Source organism: Populus alba, chromosome 8 (assembly GCF_005239225.2).
Source record: "Populus alba chromosome 8, ASM523922v2, whole genome shotgun sequence".
NCBI classification, from domain to species: domain Eukaryota; kingdom Viridiplantae; phylum Streptophyta; class Magnoliopsida; order Malpighiales; family Salicaceae; genus Populus; species Populus alba.
In genome coordinates, this window is record NC_133291.1 from 13,903,301 (window position 1) to 13,921,227 (window position 17,927).

At 32.8% G+C, this 17,927-nt stretch overlaps 3 protein-coding genes across 3 annotated transcripts; 1 reads left to right on the forward strand and 2 right to left on the reverse strand.

The window, feature by feature from the left end:
- The first annotated feature begins 3,153 nt into the window (after positions 1-3,153).
- On the forward strand, positions 3,154-5,504 carry LOC118061084 (uncharacterized). The gene is made up of 2 exons (XM_035074466.2): positions 3,154-3,853; positions 4,748-5,504. The coding sequence occupies exons 1-2, from the start codon at positions 3,351-3,353 to the stop codon at positions 5,187-5,189; spliced, it is 945 nt and encodes a 314-aa protein (XP_034930357.1). The 5' UTR covers positions 3,154-3,350; the 3' UTR covers positions 5,190-5,504.
- Positions 5,505-5,865: 361 nt separating this feature from the next.
- LOC118061082 (thioredoxin H-type 2) lies at positions 5,866-6,984 on the reverse strand. Its single transcript, XM_035074465.2, has 3 exons — positions 6,728-6,984; positions 6,332-6,454; positions 5,866-6,225 (listed from the first exon to the last, which is right to left on the reverse strand). The coding sequence occupies exons 1-3, from the start codon at positions 6,899-6,901 to the stop codon at positions 6,091-6,093; spliced, it is 432 nt and encodes a 143-aa protein (XP_034930356.1). The 5' UTR covers positions 6,902-6,984; the 3' UTR covers positions 5,866-6,090.
- Positions 6,985-11,081: 4,097 nt separating this feature from the next.
- LOC118061081 (uncharacterized) lies at positions 11,082-16,917 on the reverse strand. Its single transcript, XM_035074464.2, has 4 exons — positions 16,063-16,917; positions 15,783-15,955; positions 12,090-12,161; positions 11,082-12,005 (listed from the first exon to the last, which is right to left on the reverse strand). The coding sequence occupies exons 1-4, from the start codon at positions 16,691-16,693 to the stop codon at positions 11,568-11,570; spliced, it is 1,314 nt and encodes a 437-aa protein (XP_034930355.1). The 5' UTR covers positions 16,694-16,917; the 3' UTR covers positions 11,082-11,567.
- Positions 16,918-17,927: the final 1,010 nt, after the last annotated feature.

Consider the following 17,927-nt stretch of genomic DNA (forward strand, 5'->3'; position numbering starts at 1 on the left):
GTGTGTGAGAGAGAGAGAGAGTTCTTTCAAAATTTTCACTGACCAAAAAATTTATGTTATGATTTATTTTTCAAGAAATTTTGATTTGTCGTGTTTTTTTTTATGTCGAAATTCTCAAAATTCTTCTCTGATTTTTCATTCTTCAGTAGCTGCCTTGAAAATACCAATCTCAAAGTAAACTCAAATTCATATAAAAAAATAATAATTCAAATTCCTAGTCTTGTCTAAAATCTAAACAAATCAAATTCTAATTCAAGTTTCCTCATTATTCTAAACGAAGGTGAAGAGTTCGCCTGGCAATCGAGGACGAATGCATGAAATAACTAGATTCATGGGTTTTTTCTTCTTCTTGGATTCAAAATTGAAATCTACACTGAGATTTAAATACTAGAAAAAAAATTCTTGAAAATATATTAGGATGATAAATTATTTATTTTTAATTCAATGCGAAGGAAATTAGTCTTTGGTTAGGATTTATTAATTTAAAGGTTCGCGCTATGTTGTGAATTCTTTAAAAATAAAAGTAACAGATTAGTAAATTTAGTTTGATAGATAAACCTTAAAATATTTTTTACTAACTTGCTGTCTAGTCTTTGCTTATAAAGACAACCCACTATAATGGGAAAAAAAAGTATGGGATTAATAGCCTGTTTGACAGTGTGGTAACGGTTGCTTTTCAAATAGCTTTTCGTGCTGAAATACATGCAAATGATTTTTTTTTATTTTTTAAAAATTATTTTTGACATCAGCACATCAAAACAATTCAAAAGGTACAAATCACACTTAATTTTAGCAAAAAAAAAATGAATTTTAGCCAAACACAGGTTCAACCGCAGAGCCAAACAGGCTCTAAGAAAAAATAATAAAATTGACGGAAAAAAATATCTCAAACCAATTTCTTGTATAACTTGATTTTTAAATTAAACTGTGTTGGAGTTGCCCTAATATAATTCAGTCGACTTTACTATTTTAAAGACAACTCAATTAACCTATAAATAATATTTTAAGGTTAAAAATTGAGAAAAAAACCCAACTCCTTGCTAACCCAGGTTAAAAATTAAAACACGTGAGAATTGTAGTAACATAATCTAATTAACTTAATCAGATTAAAAATAACACAATTAATTATGAAAAATATAGGATGAAATTAGAAAGAAAAGAAAATTAAAAGGCAAAAAAGAGGAGAAGCATGCCAACATCTTTTAATAAAGAAAGGTAATTGATTTTGGATTAGCAATATATTATAGTTTCTTCGTGTTTTGTTTTCTAGTGCTTAATTTGTTACTTTTACTATAATTCTAAACTTTATTTTATTTAATTAAGACTATAAAAAAGGATGTACTTGAAAGAAAAAAACAAGTTAAAAAACTAAAAAAAAAAAAAAAGTAAAACTTCATGGAAGGATGTAATTAAAAAAAGGTTAAAAAAGAGTAGAAAACTTAAAGAATTAAATAAGCTCCCCTGCCCACCCGGTCTCCCAGTAGTTTTAGGACCAGCAGGGCAATACCAAATTGTGACAAGCACACGTGGCATTAAAAAAGTCAATACACACATGACTCCCAGTTGTCAAGTACAACCGCGTAATACATGATTCTGATAAAGCTGACATGTCATTAAAAAAGTCAATTTACACATCACCCCCGCGTCAGCAGCGGTCCAGCTTTTACTACCATGACTCGATTGCACGTTCTCTCTCCCTCCTCTCTCTCTCTCTCTCTCTCTCTCTCTCTCTCTCTCTACCTTATTCTTTTGGTCAGTCGTCGTCACCAAACAGCTTTCCTCAGCCATGATGCTCTTATTTTCATAAAGTGCTTTTAATTGCCATGCCAAAAGTCTTTCAGATTTATTTTTTATATATATCAAATCAATACTTTTTAGATAATTCTTAATAATTTTAGCTCGATAATATTAAGAATTAAAATATTATTTTAAAATATTTTTTATTAAAAATTATTTTTGTAAAAATGCTTTACATTGCATTTACCAAACACACTAAATGCGTGTTTTGTATTATGCTATAATTTTTTTTTATTTTTTTAAAAAATATATATTAAAATAATTTTTTAATATTATTATATTAAAATAATTAGAAAATATTAATTTAATATTTTTAAAAAATAAATATACTTAGAAAAAATTCTTTTAAAACAAATCTACCCCCACTGACAACTAATTTTTAATTCTCATGTATGTCCAATCCAACCTCACGCTATCTTTGAATGTCCCATTTACATTTTTTTATATTAAACTTTTTAAAATAAATTTAATTTAAAAATATATTAAAATAATATTTTTATTATTTTTTAAAATTTATTTCTACTTCAATATATTAAAATAATCTAAAAAACCAACAATTTATAATTTAATTTTTTTAAAAAAGTTAGTTATTAATTCTTTATTTGGTATTGTGTTCCAAACAAGATTTAAGTTTTTAGAAAAAAAATATTTTTTATTTAAATTTAATTTTTTATAGATTATTTTAATATATTCATATCAAAAATAATTTTTTAAAAATAAAAAATATTATATAAAAAATATTTTTAAAATAAAAATTATTTTTAAAAATAACTTATCAAACCACCTAGGACAGACACGACAGTTAAAAAAAAACCAAAAATATTAAGTGAGGTTGTCCTTCCATAGACTTGGTCGGTTACAGATTTTTCTTTGCTTGAAAGCTGTCACAACTACATCACATCGCATTTGCCTATTTAAAAATCGAATAGTGTAAACTATTATATAGTCCCTCACTTCTTACAAAATTAATTAACCGATCCCTTTACCCCATGTCGACTCTCTATGGTTTTCTTTTCCTTAAATATCCTTTATTCTTGTCAAAATATTACAATATCATTTATTATAAATATAATTATAAAACATGATCCGGCTCAGCACCTCAACTCATAATTAAAACATGATTTCTATTAAATTTTATTTGAAATTAATTTTTTTCATTAAAACAATATCAACCACGTCAGCGGCCCACTCGACCCACGACTCGGGAGGAGCATCTTGGGATTTAAGAAAAAGAAGATATTTCAGGGACTGACTTCTTATTTCTAGAACAAGAAGGGATTAATTCACAGAGATATAATAAAATCAGGGACTGAGTCATATATATTACTCTCAAAAATATCCATCGGTTCGCGTTAACAGCACTCTAATCCTCCTGCTGGTACGCACACCCCGCCGACCGCCGGTTTTCTAGTCCAAGTAAGAAAAAAAAAAAAGAAGGAAGAACCCCCACAAACACGGGAGGAGCCATACACCCTCTGTCTTCTGGTCTGGTCTCTTCCTCTCCCTCTCTGCATTTGATTTTGCTGTTCGAATAAGAAAGAAAGAAAGAAGAAATGGGTTTTGATTACTACAACGTACTGAAACTGAACCGCAGCGCAACAGAAGATGACATGAAAAAGGCTTATAAGAGACTGGCAATGAAATGGCATCCCGACAAGAACCCTGTAAACAAGAAAGAGGCAGAAGCCAAATTCAAGCTTATCTCCGAAGCTTACGATGTCCTATCAGACCCTAACAAGCGTCAGATCTATGATCTCTACGGTGAAGAAGGCCTCAAGTCTTTTGATCAAGCCCCCCCTCCCAGTACCAACGTCGGCGCTTCTTTCAAGTTCAATCCGCGCGACGCCGATGATATTTTCTCCGAATTTTTCGGAAGTGGCGGATCCGGTGGTGTTGGCAAGGGTTATTTTAGGAATAATAATCATAATAGTTATGGGGCTGAGGTTAACAGGAAAGCGGCGCCCGTTGAGAGCAAGTTGCTTTGCACTTTGGAGGAGCTTTATAAAGGTACCCGAAGAAAGATGAGGATTTCCCGTTCTGTTCCTGATGACTTCGGGTTAGCCCCTCCCTTGCTTTTCTTTTCTTTTCTTTTCTGTAGTTTTTCCGCTTTTATATTTATTGATCTCTTGTTAATCTATGTTTTTTTTTTTATTTCTATTTTTACTTTAGTTAATTTTGTAGAAGAAAAAAAATATGATCTTGGGAAATGGCGTAAAGGGAACCCAATTAGTATTGTGATGGAGACTTGTATTATTATTTTTTTCTCTCTATTATGAGAAGAAGAAAAAATGGCCCTCGTTCGTTGGTTGCTGATAAATTTAGCTATGAGGATATACCGAGGATGAGAGAATATTGAGAATCAGTGTATTGATAAATGAATACCTGTTTGCGAGGTTTTCAATAGGATAGCTTGGATGAAAATGCAGCAGAGATCAAGTAAATTTGGGGGATAAAATAGCTAAATAGTATGAACCTCCAAAACGTGTATTCATCCATTAGTCCAAGTCATTAGTTATTTATGGCGCCAGCATTGTATAATTGTAATTTCCTGTTGATGACAGCCCCGTAGGCTGGCTGTTCTTGAGCAGTGCTATGCAAGATTGGAATTCTGAATTGGATGGATTGTTGTTGGTTTATGTTAATCAGAGAAATCTGTTCTTTAAAGCTTTGAGTGAGTCATTCAGGGTTGATATGCAAAAAGTTAAATTTCAGTTGCTGTGGCACTTAGGTTAAATGATGTCGCTGCCATACACAGCCTTAGACACTGTGAAACGAGCTGGAATGGACTGTAGAAGTTTAATATCTTTTCCACGGATGACCCGTCTTGGTTACAGATATTCAAAATGTGTGAACGTTGAGGATTTTTTTTTGTTGTTCTTTTTCCTCTCCCTTTTGATTGCCATTTGCTGTGCTTCTGCTGGTTTGATGTGTTCATAACTCTCTCTTGCAGGAAGCCGAAGACAATCGAGGAAATCTTAAAGATAGACATCAAACCTGGCTGGAAGAAGGGCACAAAAATCACTTTTCCTGAGAAAGGCAATCAGGAACCTGGTACCATCCCTGCAGATCTTATTTTTGTGGTGGATGAGAAGCCCCATCCTGTTTTCAAGAGGGACGGGAATGATCTGGTGGTCACTCAGAAAATGTCACTACTGGAGGCTCTCACGGGGAAAACCATCGAATTGACAACCTTGGATGGACGATATCTCACAGTCCCGGTACCGGATATTGTCAAACCGGGTCACGAGGTCCTGATCTCCGATGAAGGAATGCCCGTCTCAAAAGAGCCCAACAAGAGAGGAAACCTTCGAATCAAGTTTGATATCACATTTCCATCAAGACTTACCGCGGAACAGAAATCTGACCTCAAGAAAGCACTATCTGACAATTAATTCAGAGTTCAAAATCTGGGCTGTCACTTGTCCGTTCAACAACAGCCATCGATTTAAGTTAATTACATCAACACTGATTATCAATTTAAGTCAATTGAATGTAAATACTTTAATTTTTTTGCTCTGTTCTAGAGTAAGATTGTGCATATTAGGAAGAAAGCTTGAAGCTTTTTGTGAATCTCCGTGCTATCATTGGTTTAATGTGGCATGGATGAACCTGTAATCCTTGACTATTGGCCAAGCTGCCGCCAGATGACGGGCGCCTTCTGCTCAAAATTTTTGTGCCATGCATAATATCGTTTCTAGTTTCTGTAATTTGTCAAGGCATTCCAATTTCAAGTCTTACAAGTACTACTACTGTTTTCATAATTGGCATAATTGTTTGGAATTATCAATTTGGTAAAGCAATCTCTGTTTTTCGCATGGCAATGAAACTGAAGATCAAGGGTTCTGGTTGATCCGACTCGATCAAATTTTTAATGAGTTGACCGAGTCGGATAGGTGGTGGGTCAACTGAGTTTCGGACGACTTTCTGAGCTAGGTTTGATGATTCATGTTTTTATATCATGCCTGAGCCTTTGTTCCACTCCTAGATAGTATCTTCTATGGAGCAAGTGCAATTCTGCATGTCAATTATATTCAACAAGCAACCTTAACTTGTTGATAACAGTGGACGAGAGAAAATGAGTTTTCTTAAATAAAAATTAACTTGGCATTACAATACATATATTAAATAATAGCAATCAAGAAAAAGAAAAGAAAAAAGAAAAAAGGATGGCCTTATTTTTGCCTCAGCAAATTGCTTTTGAGGCCTTGTTTTATTCTTCTCTTCTGCTGGAAAATATATATTCCAGCAGGGATTCGCCATGGAAATGGCATTAATAGTTAAGTATCGTGGCAATCATATCATCCCATGCTTCGCAATCTTGTTCTCAAGCTCACTCTTCTTGACCCCTGCTACCTCGTCAACTATCTTCCCTTTCTTCAAGAGTGAAAATGCTGGCATGGTCGTCACGTTGAACTGCTGAGCCACGTGCTGTTTCAATGTACATTTTTGTCATGGTTTAATTAAGAAGGCAACAGGCCAAGCCCATATATATCATCTGCAGTAGCTAGCTGTGGAAGGATGAGAGTGTTGTTACCTGCAATTCATCAACGTCAATCCTGATGAACACAACGTCTGTGTACTTCGCAGCAAAGTCCTTCATGGTCTGCTCCATGTATCGGCAAGGTCCACACCATGTCGCCGTGAATTCAACCACCAGCTTTAACACCAGAAGAGGAAACCGTAAGAAAATAAATGTTGTGATACCAATCACAGAGATGATAGATAAGATGAATCCTTTTTCCGATATCCCGTTTCATGTATTCCTTCCGCCCAGATTTATGTAAGAGTCATGACTTGAACATGATGTGTTTTGATGTTGAAATAATGGTTTGAAAATCAGGTCGGAGAGATTAACGTTTGCCATTAGCATATGCATAATGTAAGGTACCAGAGGAAATAGAAAAAAACAGAGAAAGAGGAGATTTTTTACCAATTTGTTGTTTTGCTTGTTGGCCTCGAAAAAGGATCTCCATGCGTCTACAGAATGGACATCCACAACCCCAGCAGATGGCTTTTTGCATGGAAATCCATTGGAGTGGTCAAAATGAAAGAAGCTTGTTTGCACTGTTCTTCCTCGCTGAAGAACTGGCCAAGCAAACTCCATAGCTGACTCACGTAGCTAGAATGCTTTACTCCAAACAAAGCAGTGTTGCAAATGGAGGAAAGGCTTTGTCTTGAAAGTAGGACTTGGTGGGAGTGCTCTATATAAGGTCCAGAGTAGTGGAAATTTAACATGTTTCCAGCACAGGGAATCAGATTCTTTGAGGTGACCGGCCATTACAAGGACCGCCGCTAGGGCTCAAGAAAAGCCCTAGGAATTCCCTTCAACTTCATTTCTCCTATATTAACAAATTATTATTGTCCAGAAACTGCGTCTGCGTTGTTGTCCTGTGCAGTGGTATTTTTTTCCGAATCTGTGTTCTGCTGTAGTGGAGGCCATTAAGAAATAAAGAAAACTAAACATTTTGAGTATTTTGGAATAAAACAAGGACCTTTTGCCTCCTTCGTTGAGTTGCTAGTTTCGAATCTTGATATCAAATATCCAATAAAATTTGTTAGCAAAATTGATGCACAGAATGATACTTTGAAGGGTCATCTTTTTTATCTGGTTTGGGTTTAACATTTAACCTACTCACGTGAGAATTATCCTAACTTGATTCAATTAACTCATACAATCCATATAAAACCTGAAAAAATAGTAAAAAATATGATTTGATTTTTTAAAATAAAGTTTAGATGATATTTTTTTAATAACAAAATAATGATATATTAGATCGATTAGAATTTCAAAGCTAAACCTTTAAAATCCACGATACTTGAAAAACCATGCACAAACTAAATATTAAAAAAATTATTTGAGACTATGATAATATTATAGAAAACAAATCAAATTAATTTATAAAATAAATTTAAAATCAAGCAAATGTTAAAATTAAAAAAAAATAATGATAATAAAAGAAAAAAATAGGGGGAAATGAAAAAAAATCTCACATCGTTATGCATGCACCCCAAGTGTTTTAGAGTTAAAAATATAATTATAAAAAATAAAAATAAATATTAGGATGTTTATTTAATATTATGATAAACTTATAGAAAATAAATTGAAATAATTTATGAGATAAATTCATAATCAAGGTTAAAGAATTAAATATAAAAAAAATGAGAAATTAGAAGAAAAAAATATTAAAGTGTTTTACTGTTAATATAAATAGTTAAGCAACCCGGGTGTAGTATAATGTATTTTAGCATGAAAGTCGGGTCCCTCTGCTTATGAATTTTGGTAAGATTTGCCCTTATGCTTCAAAGCTACGCATCCCAAACCCGACAATTATCATATTATTAGCCATGCAATTTACTCTTTGAAACACAGGGGCAAACCTGACCAAAATTTATAAGTGGGTGTGCCCTTAGTCATAGTTCATGTATTAATATTAAAATTTAAAAAAAAAATTAGAGGGTGTCAATCAAACAAAAAAATGAAATAAAGTATCTATTAATAGTTTAACATAATATTGGGGTGTCCATTCAAACAAAAAATAAATCTCCATCTAAATAACCAAAAATTTAGAGAGGGCTTGTACGGATTCATAAAAAATAAAAAAACGCAAGTAAAATAGAATCCCAATTGCAAGATTTCTTAAACATGTCATTGTAGATGGAGAAGAATACTTTTCCTTTCTACAATTTAAATTTGAAGTCTTTTTCTCTCAATTCTAAAAACAAATTTATGCTATTTTTTTAAGATTGAGTAAAGTGAAAGGATGAGTGTTTTTGAAAACACGATTGTACCTATGTTTTTTAAAAAAATTATTTTATTTTTGTTAAAAATTAATTTTTTTATATATTTTTAGATAGTTTTGATATCCTGATTTTAAAAATATTTTTTTAAAAATAAAAAAAAATATCATTTTAATGTATTTTAAAAAAAAAACACTTTAAAAAAATAACTACAACTATATTTTCAAATACGTCAAGACAAATGATGAATAACTTCCTATACATCCAAGGGGAGGGATGGAAATCATTCCATCTAAATTAAAAGGCATTGAAAATATTGGGAGGATTGAAAATTATAAGTGAGGGAGGATTAGAGGAATCACTTTCCTTACACTTCAACTCTCATTTTCAATTCATTTCCTCTTATACATCCTTTTCTCATTCCCTTTTACCAAACACGGTGTAATTGATATAAATGATGTTTGTGGTAAAAGTTATTTTCTAAAATATTTTTTTGTTTATAAATATATTAATATAATATTTTTTATTTTTAATATTAGTACATTAAAACAATAGAAAAAAACAAAAAAATTAATTTAAAACAAAAAAAATTAATTTTTTTTAAAACCATGATTGAACTGCAAAAACAAATATTGCTATAAAAATGTAATTTTAAAACCTAACGTCATGGTCATCTCTAAGTTTTAATCAGGAGAATCATTTTTTTTTATTTCTTCTTTTAAAACTATGTAAAAGAATTGGAACCGTCCAAATTCCATAAAAAGAGGGGGCATATGTGTAATTTACGCTGAAAAAAAGAGAAAAAAAAAGTTGATTTAATTAAAAGGAAAGAAAGCGGTGGTGGTGGGGGCCAAAAGACAAAAAGAAGTATGAAATGAAACAGCTGGGAATCAGAAATAAGAGGATTCATTGGTGAATTTATATTTGCGACTCACATCATCGCATCTTCTTGTCGGATTAGACCCCAAATCTCAAGCTCCTCTTACGTCCGCCACTTACCTTGCGCCCATATTCTTCCAACCATAATATATATATATATATTCCCATAAAGAATAATAATAATAATAAAAACAACGGTCCACATAATGCAAAGGTGTTTTTTTACAATAATTTGTCGAAAAAACAACGATCCTAATATTATCTTGTGAAGCAATATTAGGGTATGTTTTTTTTTTTCACGATGAGAATACATAGTAATCTCTAAAAGAAGAGAAAATATTTTTCTTGGTATTTTCAACTCAAAATATACAATCATTTAACTATTGTAGTTATTGTCGTTGCGAGAAGTAATACTACCACCACAATAACAACTTAGCCACTATTTTATCATTATTTTAACGCAACCACAATAACAACTTAGCCACTATTTTATCATTATTTTAACATAACCTTTCAACATTGTTGTTGTCATAACAAAAAATCACCATCTTAATTCTCACATCTAGTTATCAGCACCATCACAATTGTTACCGCAACAATTATTATTGTGCAACAATAATTACTACCATTAATATTATTATTATCACAACTACCATCATAAATATTACCAATATAACCTTTCAATATCAACACTACAATGATTAAAAAAAAAAAAAAAAGTCACCACCTCATCACGACTAGTCAATACTTTCATATTTATTATAACAACAATCATTATCATCTTAATCAATACTATTATTATTATAATCACCACTACAAATATCATCATCATAACTATCATCATTATCATCATCATCATAATCTTTTTTTCCTTTTCTTCTTCTTTGTAACAAACATTATAACTTTTGTTCTCTTATTATTTTTTTAATATATCTAAATAATAAAAAATAACTCATTTTTAAGGAAAATGTTTTTCCCAGAAAAAAAAATCGCAAGAAAAGTAAACGGGACTTTAGGGTAACACCTTTCTTAAGACGAAAATTAGAATTTAAACGGAAGGCCCATTTGCTTTTTATTATTATTATTAAATACCAAACAGGCCTAATCACTTTTTTTTGTTTTCTGGGCCCGAAGCCTAACTTATACATCGTTGGTGGGTAATTATTTTGAGGTACACAATTATTAATAATAATTTTGACAAAGAATATAAAATTTTAAAATTTTATATAAATAAAATTATAGTTGTGATTGCTTTTTAAAATGTTTTTCATTTGAAAAAATAAAATAATATTTTTTTTTTATTTTTTAAAAATTATTTTTGATATCAATGAATTAAAATAATCTAAAAACATAAAACAATATTAATTTAAAATAAATTTTTTTTAAAATACTTTTAAAACATAAAAATAAAATAAAATTATAATTAGTAATTTGCTGAAGCTAACCTGTACATCGTTGGCAGGAAATTATTTTTACATGCATCTTATTTCAACGTTGATCTTAAGGGCATGCGCGTATTAATAACGGTCCAAAGATAAATTTATTGTTGTCACGACGTCAATTCCCACAACCTCATTTTATTTTACAGCCCTTATTTTATTTAATAAAATTAATAAAACAAGATAATATAAACCTTTTCAAGCTAGAGATTTTCATTTGAAAATACATAGTAGAAAATAATATAAATTATATAAAATAGGTTTTTTTTTAAAAGATAAAGATAGCAATGGGGATTGTTCATGGATTCCGGGTCGCGTATTCACTGATCAATCAAAGTGAAAGGCGAGAGAAGTAGAGTTAAATAACAATAAACCTACCAGCTCTGGCACACAAACCAGATGCGCCGCCTGAATCATACATCAACTAGAAAACCTATCTGCCTAACCCAACACCGATCAAGTTCATCAACAAGAAGCCGCTAAAAGTTTTGCTAATTAACCCCTTTTTTTGCAAATCAACTTGAACTTCATTTTCTTAAAAGTTTTCAATGGAAGTTCGCAGGCAGAACTACAAAAAGAGGGGTGTCCTGGGTGGTGTATTCGTAAACATCAACCTGCATTCTGGACAAGTTCCACATAAAGCAAAAGAAATGTTTTCACCACCAGCCTAAAAACCATGGATCTCGGCACCCGACGGACACACATTGAGTGCCATCATGAAGCCACCCCAACATCAGCCGGGGCGTGACTACCTTCACCTGTAGAACCATTGTTGTTATGAGTGTGCCCACCACCCCTGACACCCCTTCCTCGATTATTATAGTTGTTCCTCTGATAATAGTTTCCAGGCTGATCATAGTGTTGGTTGCGGTCAATCTGGTAGCCGCCACCTCCTCTACCACCACTTCGACCTCCACGACCATTTGAATAACCCCTGCGACCACCATTGCCGCCGCCACGACCACCTCTTTGGTTCTGGTAGTTCCTTCGAGAAACGTATTGTTGCTCCTTAGGCTCTGCCTCTCTCTGATTATGATCAACTTCCACATGCTCTACCTCTCTCTGATTATAATATACTTCAACTTCTGTCGATGGGTTGTCTTGCTCTTCTTGATCCGAGACAACTGCTGGGTTTTCAGTCTCTTGTTCATCCTGCAATAAAGAAACCAACCACATTCATTCAAGCAAAAAATACACAGGCGAGGAAGAAGATTATATCATCCCAAGTGCAAGCACCTCCTGAAGTTCCTCAGCAGGACTGGACTGATCATCACCAGTTTCATGTTGGATATTTTCTGTCTCTTGTTCCTAAGAATAAGAATGATAATAAAAGTTTTGTAAGTCTTAAGGAAAATATACAAAGCTATAAAGGAAATGGCCAGAAGAAAATATAAATGATAATTGCTTTCACATTATGGAGAAGATAACAGAACAGGTATAGATTTCCCCAAAGAAAATAGTTCGCCAACTGACTGACAAAAATCCAATCCAACAATAACAGCATAATCAGGAGAGATGTGCCTTAGTTATGCAAATTTCTAGGAATTCAGACACAGCATCAACATTGAACTGATTAAATTTCCAACTGAGAATCAATGAAAGCCTAGAATCATTGCAAGCTTGAATTATCATCTGTTGCACCTTTCCGAGATCGACGAAAACCAGCACAGTACATCCTCCATTGGAATAGAAATAGGTTTAGGAAACAGTCAGAATGAAAGGATGGCTTACAAAAGAGATTATTAGTGAAACAAAATAAAAGGATGATTTAAGAAAGAGTAGCATATTTTGGAAGCAAACAACCATAGCTAACTCGTTTAAATGAAAAAAAAAAAAAACACACATAATATGCAGTCATAAAATAGTTGCTAAACCAAGGACTGAAAACAGGAGCATGTTCTGGTACAAGCTATTTTTAATTTTAATTTTCAAAAACAAACTAAACTTGCAAGATGGGCTTCAAAGATAACACATCTGGAAAGAATGATATGATTTGACTTACAATAAAGGCAGCTTCAAATTACTCGTATAGATAACAGATCCCTAATTACTTCATAGGATTACATGTAAAACATGCAACACCTTATCTTATCATAAGAGGTGGTTTAAAATTTTCATCCTATCCGCTTTTAAGTGAAATAGGAACCTCCTGTCCATGTAACTTTATGGAACTCTGCTTCAAACACAATTCACAAATTCTAAAGACATGTAACCACTTAGAACAGATGTTTTACCCTCTCACCAACATAGAGAATGCCTTTCAAGCAAACCTCCTTAACTACCAGGGTCCTTTGTAAGCCTTCCCTTCTCTGCTCCTCACACAGACTAAAACTGCCTGAACAAAGCATTTCCCATTCTTTTATTTCTACATGGAAAATTCAAGCTTTGAAATGTCTCTCCACACTAGATAATTTGAAAAGTTAAAGACTCTAAATGACCCCAGCAAATCGAATAGTTTCTACTAGAACAGAGAAAAGGAATACAGCACTCCTTTGGGTTGAAAAAATCAATTATAAAGTTGAAAAGAGAATAAAATTGAGCAAATCCTTCCAAAGCACCATAAAATCTAAACAAGTGCAAGCGGCTTATGCACAAAATCAATGATTCACAACAACTAAGGATGATGTAAATACTCCCAATCCCTTCACAAAAAAGCAAAATGGGATGCTCGCTTGCTCCCCCCCACCCCATCCCTTCTCCCATGTTAATAGGTTCTCACTTCTGATATTTAATCAACAAATCTTTAAGCCATGTCCTGTCCTCTATATTCCTAAAAATAGCAACTGCTTTCTTGCCATGAAGCTTCCACCGATTCATCCCCTTCTCAGGGAAGATCCATGATGGAATGATACCCACAGGGATAAATCCAAAAGCATGCTGATGTTTACAACTATACTTTAGCCATATCTTAAATAGCAATATAATTCTCAAGTATCCTTGTTGACAAGCAAAACTAGCACGCATGTAAGCAGCAATTTTACACAGGTTCTTACAGAAATACAATGCACAACCATGTGTTATAATTAACATTGCCCCATGAATTTTAAGCTAGAAAACAAGAGCAGTTTTACAAAGATCTATTTCTATGATGTTTCTAATAGAATAATTTTATTAAGAGAGGATCGTGAAGGATAAGACATTGTCATGAAGAAACAACTACTGAAATCAGGGAGCTTGCTGATTCTCTTTACCAATTAGCTAAGGACATTCATCTAAACTTGCCCATCGAAGAACATATCAAAAGCCATGGAGAGTACTTATATACAGAGTAGTAGGTGAGGTAGATGATTGTCTTCAAATAGCATTTCAAGTACAACAATTCACCATTAAGAACGCACACTATCAAAGAATCTAGCCTCCCTTCATCCTCAATAAATAAATAAATAAATTTAAATAAATTCTCCAAGTTGTTAGTACAGAGCCAGTGCTCTATTAACTAAGAAAATAAACTATTCCACTGAACTATGACAGGGCAAGGCAAATAACATATATACTGTATTCTATAAAATAGAGAAGAGATCAAGTTGTTCGCTTCTGTCAATGAAGTCATCTTGCCAAAATAACATATATACTGTATTCTGTAATGGGGTAGAGCAATTTTGTATTTTTACAATTTCCTTTACACACACAAATGCAAAGGGGTTACAGTGTCCAAAGCCTCCTTCTATGATCTAATTGCCTACTTGTTGAAAATCTGGCTGCAAGTTAGCTCTCAATAGCAATTGAAATATTAAAAAGTAGTTCATATATGGCGTCAAGCTCTTAACATTTTCATTCATCAATGCTGAAACCAACCTTGATAAATATAACAAGAACTTGTTCATATAAAAGTACCCCAAAGAAAAAGAGGATGGTTACCATAGTAGCCCATACGACAGGGATCTTAGTAGTGATACGACAGGGATCTTAGTAGTGATTCCTTTTCAATCAAGGATTAGGGTTAAAGCTTCTAAAATATGACTAGCCAAGTAGGAATTTCTATGATTCTTATTTAGCAAGCCACGTATAATTAGGATTAGAGGCAACTCAAGCTTGTACTTATAGCATTTCAATTACAGTATTGAATAAAGTGCAGCCTCTGCTTAAAACATGAATGCGAGAAGTGTGATGCTTCATTCAACAAGAGGTTCCTGGAATCTACTGGCGTAAGCCTGTGAGGCTTACCGTCCTCAATCATTTTACCTTCTATTTTGTTTTAACCATGTATTGTCATTTTACCATAAAAATATCAATCATATTCATCACTTCAATTGTCCTCAAATAGCTAGCCCAACCGTGACAAAAAGAAGTCTTAACCCTTGAAAATAACTAAATTTCTACCATCCAAATACAATAAATAAAGTGTATACGCTAAACTAGAAATTGAAATTACCTATTTAAAAGAAACCTGCTACAGTAACGCGTTACAGTAAACTATCAGATTTCAGATGTTACTTTAGATTTGCTCCTACATCACCATGTCATAGGTGGTCATATCCTATAGCGATGATCCTGTGATAGAATACTTAAGAAACTAATCATGACAAAAACATTCATCATGTCAAACCACTTTATTCCACTAGGTGATTAATTACTGCCGATGTTTGGGTCCAAAACCACCATTTTGAATGCTCTTGGAGCAATAATAATCGACTTCTATGAAAAACACTATATTAACTGAGAAGTAAGGGGAAATTGGGGGAGCTCACTATGTCCTTTGCCTCAGTTTTGTTATTGTAGTGACAACAAGAAATTTAGCCCAAATATTGGATAACATGAAATCATTCAAAAACAAGTTGAAACAAAAGGTAGCTCACATGACTGAAGATATTAATAAACACATCATAAAATCCGAAATCAAACTAATCATAACAGCATTACGATCAAATATCCAAGGCATATTTAACAGGGAAAAAAAAAGGAAAGTTACAAGTAAATGCTGTTCTATACCTTTGGCTGGTATTGCGCCACAGAGTCTTCGTCCATATGGACTGAGAAAGGAACTTGGAACGGCACATAATTGCCAGCAGCAGCAGCCATTTCCACTGGAGCTTTAATCTCTGGTGTTGTAGTAAAATAATCAGAAGCCATGATCTTATTGAGCTTCTCCCTCAATTCAGCATCTACATAAAGAAACAGCATCCCCATAAATTAATACACAAAAATTATTACGTAAATAATAATTATTTAAAAAAAAAAAAAAACAAGAAGAAGAAGAGGGATTACAGACAGGAAACGTTGACGTTCGAATCAATTGGTTGGTCAGAATTAGCCAGCCACAACTTGGCATGCTCCATGCATCGCTGCAAAGCATTCTTATGAGATAAGCTAGAATTGACAGGGCGCGAAATGAGCAAACCACCACCCAGTATAGAAATCATATCCAAATCCCTCTCGCTAAGCAGATCCGTAGCATCATCAGTGACATAATCATAAGTCAAGCAGCAACCTCTTTCATGCGTCCGAGTCAACATGGTGGCAGTGAAATCGTTCTGGGACCTTACATCAAACAAGGACCCAAAATAAAACAAATGCAACAGATCCTCCACCACTCCATTACTTGCTTCCGGAACAACTGTGCTGTCAGATTTTGGGTTGAGTCGATGGGCAGCAAGCTCAATTTCTTCGGAGACAGCGACGGAGAGAGGCTGGCGCAGCTTCTCAAGCTCATCAATTGCGGCGGAGACGGAGGGTTTGGAACGGAGGAAGTCCTCTTGTTCTTTGTTAATAGGCTTTCCTTGGGCGATTGACTCTTCCATCTGGACGATTCGGTTCAATTTCTTCTTGAGACCGCGAAGGCGTTTGGTGATCAGGCTAAGGACGGGTCCCTCTGTTATTTCTGAGGTAGAAGCGGCCGCCATTTGCTAATGGATGGAGGAGGGGTTTTTATATACTTTTTTTGTGAACTAGAAAACACCACCAAGTGGTGGTGGTGGTGGATGAGGGTTCTGCGAAGGTTTTGGAGAGGAAGGCCGGAGGTGGAAATACGAAGCGGCGGGCTGGGATTTGAGAGAGAGACTGAGAGAGGCTAGAAGCGTGGGTTTTAGTTTAGAACTTTAGATGACTGGTTTGGGTAGATGTGGAAGATGTGAGGACTCTTTTTGGATTTTATTTTGTTTTAGTTTTTATAATAATATTTTTATATAAGGAAAAGCAACGCAATGCAATTTCTTTTAACTTTTTGAATCGTTGAGACAGGAATTTTTTAAAAGTATTTTTTATTTAAAAATATATTAAAATAATATATATTTTTTATTTTTAAAAAAATATTTTTAATATTAAAAAAATTTAAAATCTTGAAAAATAATAATTTTAACTGCATTCTCAAACATATATATATATATATATATATATATATATATATATATATATAAAGTGTTTTAAAATTATCATAATTTTGAGCTCAATGAACAAAAATTGTAATGTTTAAAGCAAGGTTGTTAATTTCGTTTCCGTTTCCATCTGAAATGTCGAAACGTTTCATACCAATTTAAAAAAATGGAACAAAACAAAACAAATTTCATCTCATTTTAAATCTTGATCCGTTTCGGATTTTTCAGCTAAATTCCGCCCAAAACGTTCGGTTTCATTCCACATGTTCCGTTCCACTCTTGTAAAAAGCCATTGAATCAAATTGTTTATGAAGAAAATGTTAAAAAAATCTAAAAGAAAGTAGTTTTGAATAATTTTTTTGAAATTAACTTTATTAATTTTCACTTTGGTTTGGTGAGATCACATGTTAATATATAATTACTCGAGTTTGATTAAATAAATTTTTAAACAAGTTTTAAAATAAATTCATCTTGTTTTAATAAAAAAAAATGATTAGATAAACATATTCGTTCAAGTCAGTTTTAATAGTTATTATCAGAATTTTTAATTTTAATGATTTTGAGTTATTTAAAAAAACAAAAAACTAAAACATGCAATTTTTTTTTATAATTTAAAAAATGTTAGTTATTTAATATTGTGAATATTCCCAGGAGTAGAAAAATGACTTATTATTATTATTATTATTATTATTATTATTATTTAAGTATTTCTAAGTTATACACTCATAACATATTATTAAAAACAAAGAAAGAAGGATACACT